Below are 17841 nucleotides of genomic sequence, written 5' to 3'. Positions count from 1 at the left end.
CATATATGCCCGTTACATGTGTGCACGTGTAAATGCAGCTACCCAAGGAGTCCAGAAGTGTTGGAGTCACTGGAGCTGGAGTTACAGGCGCACGCTCCTAACTGCCTGCAGAGCCGTCTCTCCAGCCCTGCTGCAACTGTTAGCAAGAGAAAACTCCAACGCAGTGCTTGCTTTGTATGACTTTAAAGTGACTGCTTTCACACTAAACGCTGCCATACAGTTTAAAGACAGTGACCCTGCCTCGTGTGTGTGTGTGTGTGTGTGTGTGTGTGTGTGTAAATAAAGAATCTAAAGCACCCTTTCAACACCTCCTCAAACCAATGCCTTTGCAATTAAATGTATTGAAATTCACATGTAAGAGGAAATATATTCTCACACCCCTTCCTCCCAGCACCTCCCTTTGCAGTAAAGCATTAATTTACTTACCAACATTTGATTAAACTCTTAAGGTTCAACCCTAGGAGGAGGCAGCAGTGGACAAAGGGTTATTGTCATTCATCATCAACACATTTAAGTCTTCCCCTCCAGTCGCCTATGAAGGATTAGCATTTCCCTGAAAGGAGCAGGACGGAATAAATTGCATCCCTGGCCAAAGAACTGCCAGCCCCTTTCAGCTGGGGGCACATACCGGGAGCTTTTCCCATATTAGTCAGCTTTATCTCAACTTTTGGGCAGGGCCTACATCTGAATTTCATGGGTTTCAGGATCAGTCAAAATAGAATTGTAGGGTTGTGGAGGTCAGAGGCCACCTCTGTCAAAGGGTAGTGACCTTAACAGCAAGAGGCAGCCAAGCCCTCTCCTACTTCCCCCCACACCCCAATGACTTCATTCTAGTGAATGCTCGGCTCATTGCTCCTTCCCTGTGGTGCTCCCCCCACCACCTAGTAATAAAAATTCCCCTGAGACCTGATTTTAAAAAAAAATTAAAAAAAGAAAGAAAAAGAAAAAAACACCGTTTTATTGATTTCCTTTGTTCCTGGTCCTTTATAGAATAACCAAATCTTGGTCCTTGATCATGTTTTGGTCATGCGTTCTTTGGAAAATGGGAGGAAAAGCTGTGTTATTCTTGTACAGTGTGTGGAATGCCACCTTGGGTGGAGGGGAAGACCTGGGGCCTCGCTAAGGAACTGCCTTCGTTTAACGAACGAGCGCAGTTTCCCAGAATTTCCCAGCGAGCGTCTCTTGGACCCCAGTGGGTTGTGTTTCCTCGGTCAAGCTCGATGGAAAGGCTGCAAAGCTGTTTAGAGAGGAACAGGGTAGGGTGGTGGGGAAACAAAAGGAGGAAGGAAGAAGGCAGTGTGCTGTCGTAGAAGGAGCTCAGATGGACCTGGGGGTACCGTTCAAATTCCAGGACTGCCCATTAAGCCGCGTGCCCTTGAACACGGTGTAAACGTAAACGAGAGAGGTAACCACGGACCAGGCAGGATTAGACGTAGACGCGGTGTATCTAATGTTCCCGGTACCTGGTGGACCCCAGGCGATAACGTAGGTGCGTAGACGCGGTGTATCGAATGCACCAGGTACAGGCGATAACGTAGGTGGGCTCAGCGCACTCAGAGACCACTAAGTGTGAGCTAACAGCGACACAAGGACCTTGACTGCATTTCAGCCCAAAGATGCCACCTATTTCTGTTCTCCTAGAGGTTAGTCTGAGCCAGGACATCTTGGATCCCGACCTTCAAACAGGGGTACAGTTTGGCAGTTTCTTGAGAATGAACTTATCTCAAACTCTCCTCAGACCTCTCCATTATACTGTTATAAATACCACACACGGCCTGGCAGGTGTTTCTGAAGCCGATTTCTCTCACCCCTGCAGTCATGGTCAGACCTGATTCTTTGTCATAAAGGATCACAAAGCACCGAAGCCTTTATAATGAGAAGAGGAGGTGGAAGACTGGGGAGTCCTGGTTTTCCTCACCCACCATCTCTCTTTACCCACACTCCTAGCAACAGCTCTTAACTCCGTGGCCCACGTCTTCTGCCCCACCTACATCAGCAGGAGCAAAATGTGGAGGTGTTGGGGGGGAGGGAGCTCTGAGATTCAGGAAAAGAATGGGGAAAGCTCAGGAAGGAGGCTGGTGAAACACAGAAGGCCCTGACCTCCCAGGAAGAAGAGGAGTCCCCGAGGACAGTGGACAGGCTGGTAGAGGACCAGGCTGGCCAAAGGACCAAAGCTGTGCAGTCCCAGGTTAGAAGAGTCACACAAAGTGACAGGGATGGAGGGCCAAGTCATGGCACCACCGAGAGGGGAAGGTTTGACTGTAGAGAAAACTAGTACAGCAGAGGCTGTGGAGAGGTGACAAGTTTGCATAGATAATGGCTCTCCTCTTTGGAGACACTGGAAGAAACCCAGAACTCACATGAAGTAGGTCCCTGAATCTTGGAGCTTCACCGTGGAAGGCTTGTGTTTCTCAACCTTAAATACATTATCATCCAGAGAGCTTAAAAACCCTGGTGCCTACACAGTACCACATCTCCCAGTATAGGAATGCCCCTGCTGCAGCCTGTCCTTGGTGGGACCAGGATTCGGCCTCATTTGCCGATGCTTCACCCTGTAAGAATATGCCAATAAGGAGATCCATCATTTGTTTTTAAGCTTCTGGGTGACTCAATACGAAATCTCTGTTGTCATTTAACTGCAGAGAGCTTTCCTCCTAGGCTTCTGGAGGCCCATGGCAAACTCCTCCTTTTCCCCCTTTGCCTGTAATAGCATTTTTATGTCATGTCCTTTCCCTGGGTTTAATATTTTAAAATCTTGCCATCTGCCAACGAGAGAGGGACAGAGCCCGGGGCGCTCCCTGTGTATCTCCAGCTTCACTGTGGACATTTTGATGGCTCCTGAGGCAGATATCCAAGCCAGTCCTGAACAGAGGGAAAATTGCAAAAGATTCCTGCTGGGAGAAAGGCTGGTGGGCGGGGCTGGATAGGAGGCAGTGGTGGGGTCTTTGGAGGTGACAGGCAGATGTGTCAGCTGAGCTTGCAGGCAAGGCTTCAGGCTGAGTGTTGGCCCAGCTGAGAAGCCTCTCTGAATCACTGACCAGCTGTCAGTCTAACTTGTGGGTCCACTCTCCTTCCCCAAATCTACTAGCCTTGGTCTTTCAGCATAGACACCATGATCTGAAATTTCAGGGCCGGTTAACAGGCCTGCTTTGGGTCCAGAATACGGAGGAAGCACACCGAAGGTCATGTGACAGCACTGGCTACCCTAATGATCTGGGCCTTTAATCCCATGACTGGGCTCCCTCAATGGCAAACACTCCCTATCTGTATGGGTTGCCTTCTCAAGAGACCACACATTCCCTTTCTGTTTAGATGTGGATTGATGGGAGGCCTGGCAAAGGACACAGCAGGACAAACGGTAAGGATGCCATGGGCCTGCAGCGTGGGTGACATCCTGGCTGAAAGATAAATTCATGACTTCAGCCAGTCTTCAGCTCTCGGAGGCACTTTCAAGAAAAAGTCCTATTGCAAAAAAAACGCTTCAGCGCTTCCTCTGAGAAGTGCCCGGCCCTACTTAGCAGCCAGCCTCTCTCATCCCCACTCTGGTGACTGTAGAGGAACTGCCAGAAAGAGAAGATGCCTGAGTCCCACCCCCAACCACTCTTTCCTTTATCCTACTCAGAGCATTTCCATTTCTTAAGGTGAAGGCTTTAGCACATTTGGGAACACAGATATATCTGGGGAGGATGCCCTGTGCCCTGCTGCCCCCCCCATTCCTGGCTGTGCAGTGAGGGGCACGTGCTCACTTGGAAAGGTCACGGAACCACTTCTCCCTCTCTCTGCCCCAGGTTCTTGCTAATGGTGAGGAGCTTTCCCCTAAAGGGCTGCTCAGCTAAAGAACTTGTGGCTGTTATTTCCAAATGGGCGCTGTTTATCCTGTTACCTGGCTGGAGAATTGATAATGACTTGTGGCTTGTTGTTGTTTGGGTTTTGGTTTGGTTTTGTTTTTTTGTTTTTTTTGTTTGTTTGTTTGTTTTGTGCTCCTTGAGATAAAGGTCAGGCAGATCACACCTTTGTTTACACAGCACTTGCTTTGAAGTCTGAGACACCAATAGGGCCCGCCGGTCATCCTGAGGTTTATTCTCAACAGTGCCTAAATTCAAAATTACATTCATCCTTTCTCTTGCTTTCATCATAGAAAGCTAATGGATTGTGAACCAAAGGTCAAACTAATTTACCATGAGAGAATGAGATCCAGCATCTATGTTCTTTTTTTGTAGGATAACACAGCTGAATATATTTAAGGAGCGGCTATGTGTAACACAAATAATTTCCATCTTAAAATTATCTTTCAGGTATAAACATGTTATGTAATAGCACACAAGGGCTTGGCTTTAAAAATAAATCAAAATGCAAATTAACTTGTCCCATTCTCATACCTTTGGGTTAGCACAGTCACTTCTGAATAGGCTTCTGGAAATCTATGGCTCTGCATCTCTCTTAGCTCCTAGATTCTTAACATTTGGGAAAAAGGAAACCACTGCTTTTGTACCCCGCGCTCCTTAGCCATGGAACCAAAATGCTGTGCTGGAGAAGGATGTAACTTTTGGGAAGTACTCAGCGATGTTACTGTTCTGTGGGTTCTCAGTTAAAGCGAGGCACTTGAAATATCTTTCCACCCAGTGATCATCAAAGCATAATGAACTTGCTGCCGGGGGAGTGCTTAATGATGCTGAGCTGAGGGAGACTATTCCTTCCTGCAGGAGCAGGCAGGCACACGGAGGAGGACAGGTCCTCTCCACACCCGCAATGCGCTATTGGCACTGTGCTCACTCAGCCGTCTGTCAGGACAACACGCATGGGCCTACCAAACTCTATGATTACTGTATGACACGTTGACAGGGAACTGAAGAAACAAGACCGTACAGTCATGCAAGGCTTTTGTTGTTTGTTTGCTTGCTTGCTTAATTTTCTTTTTTAGACCAGACCTAGGCTGGCCTTCTCTGTGCTAGGATTATAGGTATATACCGCCACACCCAACAAGGCCTTTTGTTTTGTTCTGCCTACCTATGCCCCAAGAATTTAAAAATGTTGTTTATGTTGTAGACACACAGCTGGCATGTCAAATGCAAATGAAAACCAAATGGAAGCTGGTCATTTCAATACTTTTTATTTGAGTGTGAAACCATTCATATCTTGCACAACTGTACAGATAAAACTATTTCCATTTTAGCTGTAGACATGATTATCACACTGGGTGGTGTGATCAAACATTTTATTTACAGAACATTTGCTAAAACATCCGATGTCATATTTCGATTTATTTCTTACCCATAGGGTAATAGGTCCACCATAATTGCTTGGTGTATCTTATAATACAGAAAGAAAACCTATGTTAATCTCTAACAAACCTCACAAATAGCTGCAAATCTGACAAAAAAAAAATACCTACGAAAAAATTTCCCCAAAGTACAATACATTTTTATTTCCACACATACACAGTATAGTATAGACTCAAAGGCACAGCTTTGAATTGTTTTTTTTTTCTAGCAAAGTGTCGGAAAACATTCTAGTCTTATGAAGGAACCAGGACAGTTGTCACACTTGGTGCTTGCTAAGTGAAAGTTTGATCTATTCAGCTTCACAAAGCAAGAGTGGAGAATGATGCGTAGTGCCATAAATCCACATTTCTCACAGAACTTAAGAAAACCCTCTCCTGCCTTTTGCTGATGCCAGCCATTGTGCAAACTTAGGACAAATCCTTGTACATAGAAGAACTGGTCCCTCCAGACATCAATCAACTAAAGGTAGAATACAACAGGTCTCCTCAGTCCCTCCAAAGAGTGCTCACACCCCAAGACAATGCAGGTGACATGGCAGCAGGAGTGGAGCAGGCTGCTTGGCATTCCCAGGAACTTCCCGTAGCCCTAGGACTCCAGGAGGTAGCAATACCACCACCACCACCACAAGTTGGGAGGTGGATAATGCCCAAGGGCTGGGGGCTGGGAGGTGATAAACAGGGCAAGGCAAATGCTCTCGGTAAACGATGTACCCACCCAAGAACACAAACCGGATTCTGGCTCCAGTATCCATCCTTCAAGACTAAAGAGCTTTGTCAACAAGAAAATAAGTACCCTACAGGGAGTGGCTGCCATGCAAGGTCATGGAACAGAGGGGAAAGGCACGGGTCAGCCTGCCCACGATAGTGCTCTACAGAAACAGTCAAGTCTGGCTTGGCGACAGGAACCCAAGCCCAGGAACTTTTAGTAAGTCCTGTTTCTGAACTAAAGTCTATTCATCCCAGGTTGAACATCCTCTTGCTCATTAGGAAAATGGACACTTAGGAACAGCCCGCGAGTTATGATGTATAGAGATAAAGTCTTCTGGAGGGTGGGTATTGGGTTTATTATTATTATTAATTATTAATATTAAATATGAATTCCTATGAAAGCAGTCACTTAGCCCATCCAGTGGAGGCCTCTCCGTTGATGTAAGCAAAGCCAGGAAAGTGTTGCATGTGCTCGTACTCAGAATTCCTGCGTGTGGTCAGGGGTGTGTACATGTCACTCGAGTTTCCGTACCTCGTGGAATGCACAGATGGGCTCGTGTAGCATGCGTTGGCTGTTGGCACCTCTGGCCAGCGAGGAGTAACTGGGGTAGGATGCAGCCTGGGAGTGCCGCTCATCAAGCAAGGCTCCATCCTAGAAGTGGGGCTGTTAAAAGGGTACTTGTGGAGGAGAAAAAAAGTCCACAAAATTAAGGTTAGCTTGAAGTTGCCTGCACCCAAGAGCAAACTTACTTAAGCTAAACATTGCAAGACACTATTCACAGGTGGTGATGGAAAGGGACCAGTGAGCCTCTGTGCAGGCGTGAACTTTGGTCCCAAGCAAGCAATCAGTGGGAGAGTCACAGGGGTCTCATGGCTAGAGGCTGCTGGTGTTTTGCTTACACGGAATGACTAACTGTGAGCTGCAAGTCTGAAATACTCTAAGAAGTCAAATTCGAAGAGAGAACCATCCCCAGCTGGGAATACTGGGTAGTAGTGGTGGTGGTAGTGGTGGTGGTAGTGGTGGCGGTAATACTGGTGATGCTGGTGGGTGGTGGTGGGTGGTTGGGGTGGTGGTGGGGGGTTGGGGTGGTGGTGGTGGTCATCGTGATGGTGGTGGGTGATTGGGGTGGTGGTTGTGCTTATGCGTAGTAGTAGGTAGTGGTGGTGGTAGTAGTTATGTGTGTGTCATTGTGTATACACACTAGCAAGTATGTCCAGTTAAGTGTGATTACTGGATAGGTTTGAGTTTTATCGTTACTTATGGAGATGTGATAAGTCCTATTCCATCAACCCAAGAGAACAGCCCTACCAGGTAAAACACAATGACATTAAAAATAGCATTTTACAGCTGAATTCTATCATGAACCTCAGCCACAAGCAGGCTTTTGAAGAGAAAGCAAACCAACAGCTTCAAAGGTTATTATTAGTGCCTGTCATTTAAAGAACATCTCTCTCTCTTTTAGGTTCACATTCACTGGAGTCCTGGAAGATGTGCAAAAAGGAAATGGTAAATGAATGCAGGACTCTGTGTGAATGCAGAGAATGGAGTGGAGAGATAGGGAGGACGGAGTCAGGAGAGACAGGGAGGACGGAGTCAGGAGAGACAGGGAGGACAGAGTCAGGAGAGACAGGGAGGACGGAGTCAGGAGAGACAGGGAGGACGGAGTCAGGAGAGACAGGGAGGACAGAGTCAGGAGAGACAGGGAGGACAGAGTCAGGAGAGACAGGGAGGACGGAGTCAGGAGAGACAGGGAGGACGGAGTCAGGAGAGACAGGGAGGACGGAGTCAGGAGAGACAGGGAGGACAGAATCAAGACAGACAGGGAGAGTGGGTCAAGAGAGACAGGGAGGCAGCAGGAAAGGGAACTTTGGGGCAAATCAGACCAAGGAACAGGTGTTGGCAGAGACAAGAGGAGGGAAGGCGCTCTAGAGAGAATCAGAAGGGAGAGGGGCCTCTGAGACCTTCTTTTGCATTCTTCACTGTTGGAAGGACAGCTATGGAAACACAGCCCTGTTAGAATGGTCGCAAGGGAAGGGGCTAAGGCTCCCTTAGGAGTTCATGTTTGCAGGGTAGTCAGCACAAAGATGTCCTTGCTATGCTTAGGGCCAACAAGGACAGGAGCCAAGGAACCAGGACGACAAGGGCAACATGGAGGAGAGCATGTGTGGATGTCTGTCCCCCATCTGTCTACCCTGACAGGTGGAGAGTGGAACCCCCAGGGACGAGGTGGGAGGTGCCTCCTATGAGGGAGACAGACAGGCGGAAACCTAGACAGCACCGTGGTGCTGACAGCAATGGCTGCCCCCCAGAGTCTAGGTGGGCGAAGGAGCCCCTTAGCCTCTTCGAGCTGGATCCCCGGGGAAGCAGGAGACAGAGAGGAGGCTTGGGCGATATCAAGAGAGCTAGCTATGCAGGACTCAAGAAGAGGGGTCTCAGGTGGAGCACTGAGAGCCTTTCCCTCTCGCAGGACCCCTGCTTACATAGCGAAGGGCAGCTGCCGCACAAGAAAAGAACAGTTAAGAAAGAGGGTGTAGGAGGTGTCTGGGAACTCCAGGGAGAAGGACCGAGGGCTGTTGCCAAGGAGACTGCAGACAGCATGCCAAGTTTTTCATAATCCCCAATCAGATCTGCAGCACTGGCACAGACCCATGTGTGGTGCAAAATGAGGGCCCCCAGCACACTGTCTGGGTGGAGTCGTGGTGGGTCCTCAGGCCTGTGAATGAAGAGTCTCAGAAGAAAATCAAGATCCCAGATGTACTATAAAAATGACATTAACAAGAACCAATGATGCTCTCCCAGGCGAAGCAGCTGGGTACATGTTATCCTGGCCCCTCTTTGGGACTGTGCGGGCATAGAGGTCTCCCTTTTCACCTAGGGGCACGGTGAGCTGGTTCTTCCTCCCTTAGGTCCTTCCTAAACTACCCTTTTCCCCACTCTTTATCTCAACTCAAACATCAACTCCTTAGAGTGACTTTTCTGGACATGCTGCCTCAGAAGCCAAATGCCCCACCACCTCCACCCTGCCTGGCAGCTGTTTCTCCCCTGGCTTGCATTCAGATGCTCCCTGTGGGCTTTGTTTTATTCATGAAACGTCCCCAAAACTTGGTACGGCGCCTGGCACCTAACAGGTGCCAGCCATATTTGGTAAATGTGCACTGGGACAGTCCCAGAAGAAAGAGCCTTCAGGGTCACGAAATCTAAACTCATATTATAGAAGCGGGAAAAGCTGGAGCCGTGCCCAGTGTCACAGAGCACGACCAAAGCCCAGACCTGAGCAGTGCAATCTCCCCATATCAGTCTGACTGATCTAAACGTGGCCTACCTGCCCCTCACAAGCACTTTATTCTCGCATCTTCCTTCATCAAGATCCCTCCTCCTCCACAGAGATAGGCTTTGGAATGCTGACCCAGGCCACTGGAAGCCTGCTGGCCTCTCTGGCTTCGGCCTGGGTAGGTAAAATGTCACAGCATGGACTTGGAACCCTTGCCACCAAACTCAAGAGAGTGTAGTTGTTGTGCCTCATCAAGGACCCTCGGCACAGCTGTGCCCAGAGGTTGTGTCATAAACTCCAAAGAGCAATTGCCTGGAAATGAGACTGGCTCAAAATATCTCCAGTGTGACAATACAATTCTGTTAGCAGCGTGGAAAGTTCTGTCCCATTAGGTCAGCTAATTGCAGATGAGTCAGTGGCTTGCTTACCCCCTAGTGTAAGAGGGCACTGAGAGGCGAGATGGTTGGAGTGCCTGCTGCCTCGGCCCGACGGTCAGTGTGCCCGTGGCTGCACAGTGGCGTCCCCTCTCACCTTTCACACTTCACATCTGGCTTCGTGCAAGGCCCTTAAGCATGCTGGGTACAAACTCTGGGGTGCCAAGAGCTCAGGCCAGAATAAAGGAGCTTTTGTGGAGACGGGTAACAGGAAGTTATCAGTCTGGATCAAATCACAAGCTGTTGCTGTTCATTTTTTAAGATAAGATAAATCACTAAATCATTACCACCTCTTGAAAGGAGTGTATGAGGTACAGTATTGTGTGTGTGTGTGTGTGTGTGTGTGTGTGTGCACGCGTGCATGTTTAAAGTAGTCAGCAAGAGACTATGATTTCAGTCCATCTTGGTAGTGATGACTCTTGGCCTCTTTGGAACTGTATTAGGAAGTCTATTTTGGGAAGCGACTCCCTACTCCAGGGGCGGACTTTCCTGCCCATGGAAAGGGAAGACTGAGCCCTTTATCCCTGCCCCTCACCACACGGCCTGCTGCTTGGGCAGGGGGTGAAAGGTGGCCAAGTCAGGAGTGAAAACTGTTTTCCCATGAAAGGCGACTCTCAATGTATGCAAGGCCTGCCAGGGGCTGCCCCAGCAGCCTTCCTTTCGGCCTCTTCTGGAGCAGCAGGACGTGGCTCCCAGACTCTTTGTCAGACAGTCCACATCTGCTGAGCTCTTAGGGTCAAGATTGGTCAAATGAATTGGAGTGGAGTCACTTAGAAACTATGTTGTAAATTTTCAAAATGTGTTAGCCATTACTAAAGTTCATTTTTGGAAGGCATAGAATCGTGATCTACTAGTGATCCGAAGAGCCTCTGTGGCTGACTGGAACGTCCCAGTGCTCATTTTCCAGGTGAGGGCAATGGCCTGCTTGAAGCCACATAACAACTCAGTGCTCAAACAAGGCTCTTTCATTTCATTGACATCCTGGGCAATCACTAAGGACCCAGCTCTGGCGTGGGTCCTAGGAGTCTGAGGGGGTGAGAAGGGCCTGGCTCTTGCCTCTGCAGAGCCAGAACAGAGCAGAGAACAGAATTATATAAAATAAAACACCATTATAATGAACAACAAAGGATAATGATGAATGCAAACAGCATTGACTATGAGCCAGATCTTATTCTATTCCTTATTAACTACCTGACCACAGCTACTATAACCTGTGAAATAGGTATTATAACCTTTCTCCATTTTCCAGATGAATTAATTGAAGCTCAGAACTAATTAGCGGCAGATCTGGGATTTGAACCCAGGGAGACTAGCTCAGTACTTAAAGACTTTGCAGCACTATGGTTGATTGATATGTGGGTGAGCACACACATATATGTGGCACATGTCTGCATGCGTGTCCATGTGCATGTGGACCAGAGAACAACCTCAGGTGTCTTCCTCTTGTACTGTCTACCTTTTTTTTTTCTTTGAGACAAGGTCTCTTACTAGCCTGGAACTTACCAAGTAGGCTGACTGGCCATTGAGTCCCAGGGACCTGCTTATCTGTCCCCCTCAGCACTGAGGCTATAAACATATTTGATTCCATAAACTTAGGTTCTAGAGAGCGAACTCAAGAAAGCACCTTACTGAGCTGTCTTCACAGCTCTGTGTATGTGTGTGTGTGTGTATGTGTGCGTGTGTGTGCACGCGTATGTATGTATGTGTGTGTGTGTGTGTGTGTGCACGTGTGTGTAATGTATGTGTGTGTATATGTGTGCAATGTATGTGTGTGAGTATATGTGCGCGAGCGCGTGTGCATGGGTCTGTGTATTTTCCTCTACTGTGGTCCAAGATGCTCCCAAGGGGGAGAAGCCTAAGGAAGCTGGTGGCACCACTGTCTGTGGGCTGGTTGGGGCAGATGAAGATCGCAGGGGTCATTGCATTGGTCATGCTACACTTGAGCCATTCAGATGAAAAAAAAAAAAAGGAACAGCTTTCCTGCCTCGTGGAGTACATGCCTAGCTGTATGGATGACTTTTGAACTCCTGGGCCATGTTCACATTTATGGTTGCTAACAGGGTAAGGACTGCATGGTCAGGTCTGACTGAGGTTCGGATCACTCTGACATAAGTGCTGGGAAGCATGTGAATATCACAGTCCAAGGATGTACGGGTCTTCCAAGCCCACCTAACACAGTCTCGTAGGTATCCTTCTGCTGAGAACCGAAGTGCTTGTTTGTTTGTTTTTGATTTTTTTTTTTCGAGACAGGGTTTCTCTGTGTAGCCCTGGCTCTCCTGGAACTCACTCTGCAGACCAGGCTGGCCTCAAACTCACAGAGAGCCACCTGTCTCTGCTTCCTGAGTCCTGGGATTAAAGGCATGCACCACCACTTCCAAGTACAAGTACATTTCCTTAAAAAATATTGTTTGATCATGAATTTTCTTCAGTTTATATGGACCTCTTCCTCATCCCCATGAACCTTCTGTAGTGAAATGTGTTGCCCATTCACGGGGGATCGATCTCTGCTCTGGGAAGCTGAGACTACTCGACCCTACAATGGATTTCAGCCTTGTACGTGCAACTTTAAATTAAAAAAAAAACCTTGAATATGCATTTATCTTCCCTCAGAACTTGACATTTAGTGAGAATACAAGTGCCAATCTCTAGGTTTTGCTGACCCCCAACCCAGGGGTTTTAAGCCCCTGGCATGGGGCTGGGACTGAGAGTTGAATTTGTGCTCAAGTCTGCTTTGCTAGACGGGTCACATGGCCTTTCTGAAGTTGTTGCTTCATCTTTTTTTAATAAAAAATAATTTATTTTTATTTAATGTACATTGGTGTGTTGCCTGCATGTCTGTCTGTGTGAGGGTGTCAGAGACCCTGGAACTGGAGTTACAGACAGGTGTGAGATGCTGTGTGGGTGCTGGGAATTGAACTCAGGTCCCCCAGAAAAGCAGACAGTGCTCTACTGAGCCTTCTCTCTAGCCCCTTGCTGCTGCATCTTTAAGAACGGGAGAAAATGCAGTCTTCCTGAGGTTGTTATGGGAACGAATGAGCCCATCTATTTCAAAGTGCCCAGAGGTGCAAGTTGCTTAAATGTTAATGGAAAATGAAACAAAGGTTGCTTTGTCTCTCTCTGTACAGGACCTTCCCTAAGAGAGGGACACTTCAGCACCGACCTCGCCCAACAGCTTGGGCAGAGGATATAATATAATTAACTTTTACCCACCCCACTTTACAGATGGAGACTAACTAGACCGTGAACCATAAAGCATAGTAGTGGTAGTAGTAGTAGTAGTAGTAGTAGTAGTAGTAGTAGTAGTAGTAGTAGTGTGTGTGTGTGTGTGTGTGTGTGTGTGGATGTGTGGATGTGTGTGTGTGCGTGTGTGTGTGCTGGGGATGGTAGAGTGTCAAATGCCCTTGTCTGAGAGGCACAGGACAAGACGGTGGAGAGGCTGGTTGAGTCCTCATCTAACATGAAGGGTTTCTCTGTGGACTGGAGCTTAGTTCTTGGCCATTCCTATTAAGACCAGCTATTGCATGATAAGGGTCCCAGCTGGGTACTGTTGTGGCTTCCAAAACGGACACTGCAGACCTATCTTTGACCACCAGGGTCTCTGTGGCCTTTGAGGAGAACTTGGCTTCTTTATATGGTGATGGTTTTAAAAATATCACCCTCCCCCAAAAGGAGCTCCTGAAATTTCCTGGGGCAGGGGCATGAGGCAGTAGAGAAGGAAGGAAGATAACAGCATGCTCCCAAGGCAGGATGCTCTTGCCTACTCCCCTACTGCTCTCCTGGAGGTGCAGCACCCGCTGAAGGAAGGGAGGGAGGAAGACTGTGCAGAGTGCAATCCTGACAACAGCTCAGTCATCCCGGGCATCGCAGCCAGGCGCACAGGCTCTGCTCCCAGGAGAAGCAGCACCCAAGGAGCTGGCATCTCTGTGTCGCAGTCAGAGGTCTCTAACGAATGCTCCAGGGGATAACTTAGTCTTGGGATTAAACCAGGGTTCCCCTTGGTACTGAAATGGAAATCAAAACAGCCGCCTGTTTACCCTGAGTGCCTTCCTATTGGGGATACATTCTCCTCACTGCCTCCCTGGGAGGCCAATCTGTGTGCTGCAGGCTGATGCAACACAACCTCATTCAGCCTCCCTCCATCCTGCCCTTGCCCTCCTAGGCCCCTGCCCACACCAGCCCCCTTTTGTGTTTATCCCATGGGGGGTGGGACACAAAGCCGACATGTGACTTCTCAACCTTCAGAGCAGACAAAGTACACTTAGCCTATCCCAACCATTGGCTCTGCCCTAAAAAGTGAGAGCCACATCTGGGAGACAGTGGAAGATTGTGCTCATGAGCCAGAAAGCAACCGCACTTCCTGGGCTCTGATCCCTGCATAAGTCGCTCTATCTCACTTCTTCTGCTAGGGTTATCTAGAGTGTATGCTTTTAAAATGCCAAGCACAGAGCCTGGCATATCTGGGAGAAGTAAGTCGACCTTTGATGGATTCTGTGTGCTGTGAACTGGGGATAGACACTCAATCTCTGCCTTGGCGGAGCCTGGGGACTCCTGCAGAGTCAGAAGTCCTGGCTGACAGGCTGTAGGGAGTATGACTGGAAGAGGAAGCCCAGAGAGTGGCAGGCACTTGGTTGGGGCCTGGAGGAAAGAAGGGGGCACCCTCAGGAGACCCGCAAGGCCATAAGATGTTCAGATGATAGGCAGAAAAGATTCCCAGCTCGGAGAACAGTGCCTACAGACAGGGAAGACAGGGGTGTTGGTGCCCACACAGACACAGTGCCACTGCACAGCTGCCGGTGCTCTCATGGGGCGGAGGGTGGTAGGGTGGCCAGGGGAGGAGCCCAACATCGAGGAGTAAGCCAGGGAAATGACTGCAGTATGGTACCAGACTTCGCGTTATGGTTTTGGGTTTTCCAGAAGACCCCTCCAGCTGCAGGCAGGGAAAGCTTTAGAGACAGAGATCATCATTGAAGGCCTGTCATTACCTAGGTTGGGCATGAAGGCCTTGAGCTAAAGCAGGAGAGCCAGGATGCCAAAGACATTTTCGAATACAGAATTGAGGCTAGGTGTGGTGGCACACTCTTTTAATCCACCACTCAGAAGGCAGATCTCTATGAGTTCAAGGTCAGCCTGGTCTACAGAGTGAGTTCCAGGACAGCCAGGACTAGGTCGAGAAAGACCCTGTCTCAAAACAAACAACAACTCAAACAGAATTGAATGGAATTGATGACCAGCTATGCTTGGGACAACGCATAGGAGGGTGTCTAATATAACTATAATACCCAACAGTGGCAATCTAGGTACTTCCTCAATTTCCCACCACCCCAGGCTGGCCGTAGAGGGCTCAGTTTGCTAGGCTGTGATGGGTGGGAGTAATCAAAAGGGTCCATATCAGGATGCTTCAGGTTAAGATGCCATGTAGGTCAAATCTGAACACGCCTAGAACACCAAGAGGCCAGCTATCATGATGCAGAGATCCTGACGGATGCCGTGAGGGTACTGATGGGGAAGCAGACACAGACCCACTGTGAGGTGGGAGCCTAGAAACAACTAGCTGGACCCCGGCATCAGAGAGGTCAAGGAGAGTCAAGAACTCAGGATGCGTAAGGGAAATGACGTGAGGGCGCTGAGCTGGCTGCCCTTGAGGACCGGCAGGTGGCACACACATTGGACTCATTAGCTGTGTTTAGTTGACTTGATTGGGCGCCGAGCACAGCCGGCAAGACCGCCGCCCCTACACTCACCTGTGCAGAGCTCCTGTGGTAAGGGGAGTAGTGGAGCGGCCCAGAGATGGCTGTGTCGTGAGGCAGGGCTGGATACTGGCTCTGCATCGGGTGAGGATGCTGGTTGCCATAGCTCCCATAGTTATAGCTTCCCGTGTACCTGAAAAGCAGCAAGCACAATGGATGTGAGTCACAGCAGACAAGAACAGTCAGCTTGACACCTTGAAAAAAATCAACCTCGTCTATTTTTTCTTTTTGTCCCCAACCACCAGTTTTTCTTCCACTTGCTCCCCTCTATCTCCACTATATTGGCCTTGCTGTGGCGAGTCTGAAACCCCAGGTTGTTTTTGCTATTCCCTCAGCACTCTTGACAAGCTTGCACCTCAGGGGATGGAACCTGGCTCTGATGGAGGCCTCTCCTCCCTGTGTCAAAAGCCCATTGCACATCCTGAAGTCAAATGGGGAGAAAAAAATTGCTCTGGACTTTGTGTTTCTGCATTCCTTGAACTTCTGCTGGGCAGTGGTGGTGAAGAACCTGGGGACTTCATGATGAGAAAGAGCAGGTCAGCGACCACGGTGCCGGGCCAGGCTCTGCCCTGTCTAGCACTGTGATCTGCAGTTACTTACAGCCCATTTCTCACATCTGTGTGATGACGCACAGGGTTATACTGGGACCACTCATGTGACAGCCAGGCCACATGCACACAGGGTCACACATGCACACGGGCTACTACTACCATGACTGCATATTCTAACATGTCCTGGCAAAGAACTGGACCTGTGACCACATGAGTCTCTATTCCACCATATTTGTAGGTTGAAAAAAAGGTGTGAAATACAATTCTAAGAGCACACTGTGATGATGTAGGAAATTCCTCAGGGAATAATGACTGCCCCATGGAGATCCCGGGGCTTTGAGCCGTGGGGACACACTGACCTATAGGCCTGTGCCCACCTTGAAGCCCTCTATCTACTGCTGGACCACCTATGTGGGAGTTGCCTGAGATGCCCCTGCACCCCAGCTGCTTTGTGGCTTCTCTGGCCAGTCTGCAGGCCTGTGAGCAGCTGCAGGTGAGGCCCCCTGCACTGTGTGGTCCTTCTCAATGCTAAGAGTGGTTTCGAGCCTCTGCTCAGGAAGCACAGCATAGTCGCTGTCTCCTGACAGGCAGAGCACGAGGCCAAGGGCTGCCCGAGTTCAGGTAAGGCTTCTGAACAGACGTGCAGACTGCGCATCCCAGCGGCACCCCCACCCAGGGCTGCAAGCAACATGGGAAAAACAAACAATCCTGGTTGCAGAGCTCCCTGAACCTGGAGCATCACTGGGGTCCTCTAGACCCATGGCACAAGTGGGGTAGACCATCTCTAAACAGAGTCCAGAGACAGGGGCAGGACACACAGTGGTGCTTTGTAAGGCTACGAGGTGAACAGAGAGCCTCATGGGGGCTTCTGGGAAGGGGATGTGGGGCATGCTCAGTTAGGGTTCCACAATTTGCCAGCTGTCTTGGAGAGTCATGGGATCATTTACCCTTCCTTCCCTCCTTCCTCACCTGCATATTGTTGGGGTTATACAAGACAGTTATGTAGGGTTATGAGGCTGAGAAAGGCATGCAGACTAACCAGAGGGCAGCTTCTGCCCTGTACTCTGATCTGAATCCTTGTGAAGTGAAATGCCAAGCAGGTCACCTACCCGTGCTCCTCTCTGTGGGAGTAGACCGGTATCCTGTGTGTGACAGAGGAGGAAGGCATGTGGGCACTCCTCATACAGGGCAGCTGTTGGGAGTTCTCAGCTGGCGACCCAGCGGCTGTCGTCACTGTATATGTTAGCGACCACGTGTATGACTGCATTGCTCCTACGGAGACAGATTGCATCGCATTGGTCACTTAACAGTTGTGGCTTCCCACTGCTCCTACGCTGAAAGCCAAAATCGTTGATTACAAGGCACCCTCTGGTTCAGCTCCCCTGCAGCCCATGGCCTGTGCCCTCACTGCTTCTGCTGCCCAGCATCCGTACTCTTCCTTCACTACCCACTCAGTCTTCAGAGATGAATCCAGAGAAGTTGCCTGTTAACTCCAGGCTAGCTGGGGCCCCCAGTGCATTGTGGGCCTTTGTGGTCCCTACTTCAATCTTTAGTTCCCCATTCTGGAAGGTATGAGGTTTGATTGATGCTCCCCCCTGCCCCCGCCACTCATACCAGAGTGTAAATTCCATGAGGATAGGCATGTGTCAGTTTGCCCAAGCTGGCACCTAGGGTAGTGCCTGACTGTCTAGACACACTGAGTAAAAAGCTGAGGAGGAAGAAGAGGGACGGGAAAGGCAGGAAGAGAGGAAGGAAAAGAATACAAAGCCTGGCCCAGCATGGCCCAGGCAGGCACTGCACATTAGCTCCATGTTCAGCTCGGACTGCTTTAAGCAATGTAAGTAGCTT

At 49.2% G+C, this 17841-nt stretch overlaps 1 protein-coding gene across 4 annotated transcripts in view; it reads right to left on the bottom strand.

Annotated features, from left to right (window-relative positions):
- Nucleotides 1-5094: 5094 nt before the first annotated feature.
- The window catches only part of Rfx4 (regulatory factor X4), a 137725-nt gene continuing 124978 nt past the window's right edge, over nt 5095-17841 (bottom strand). For all 4 annotated transcript variants that reach the window (XM_048418669.3, XM_048418667.3, XM_048418668.3 and 1 more), the window contains 3 exons: nt 17103-17265; nt 15437-15575; nt 5095-6667 (listed from right to left, as the gene is read on the bottom strand). In XM_048418669.3, the coding sequence (XP_048274626.1) occupies nt 6395-6667; nt 15437-15575; nt 17103-17265 (575 nt within the window). In that variant the 3' untranslated portion in view covers nt 5095-6394. The remainder of the gene's footprint in view (nt 6668-15436; nt 15576-17102; nt 17266-17841) is intronic.

Source organism: Myodes glareolus, chromosome 26 (assembly GCF_982192425.1).
Source record: "Myodes glareolus chromosome 26, mMyoGla1.1, whole genome shotgun sequence".
NCBI lineage: Eukaryota > Metazoa > Chordata > Mammalia > Rodentia > Cricetidae > Myodes > Myodes glareolus.
The sequence above is the reverse complement of the archived record's forward strand: the minus strand, read 5'-3'. Positions and strand labels throughout refer to the sequence as shown.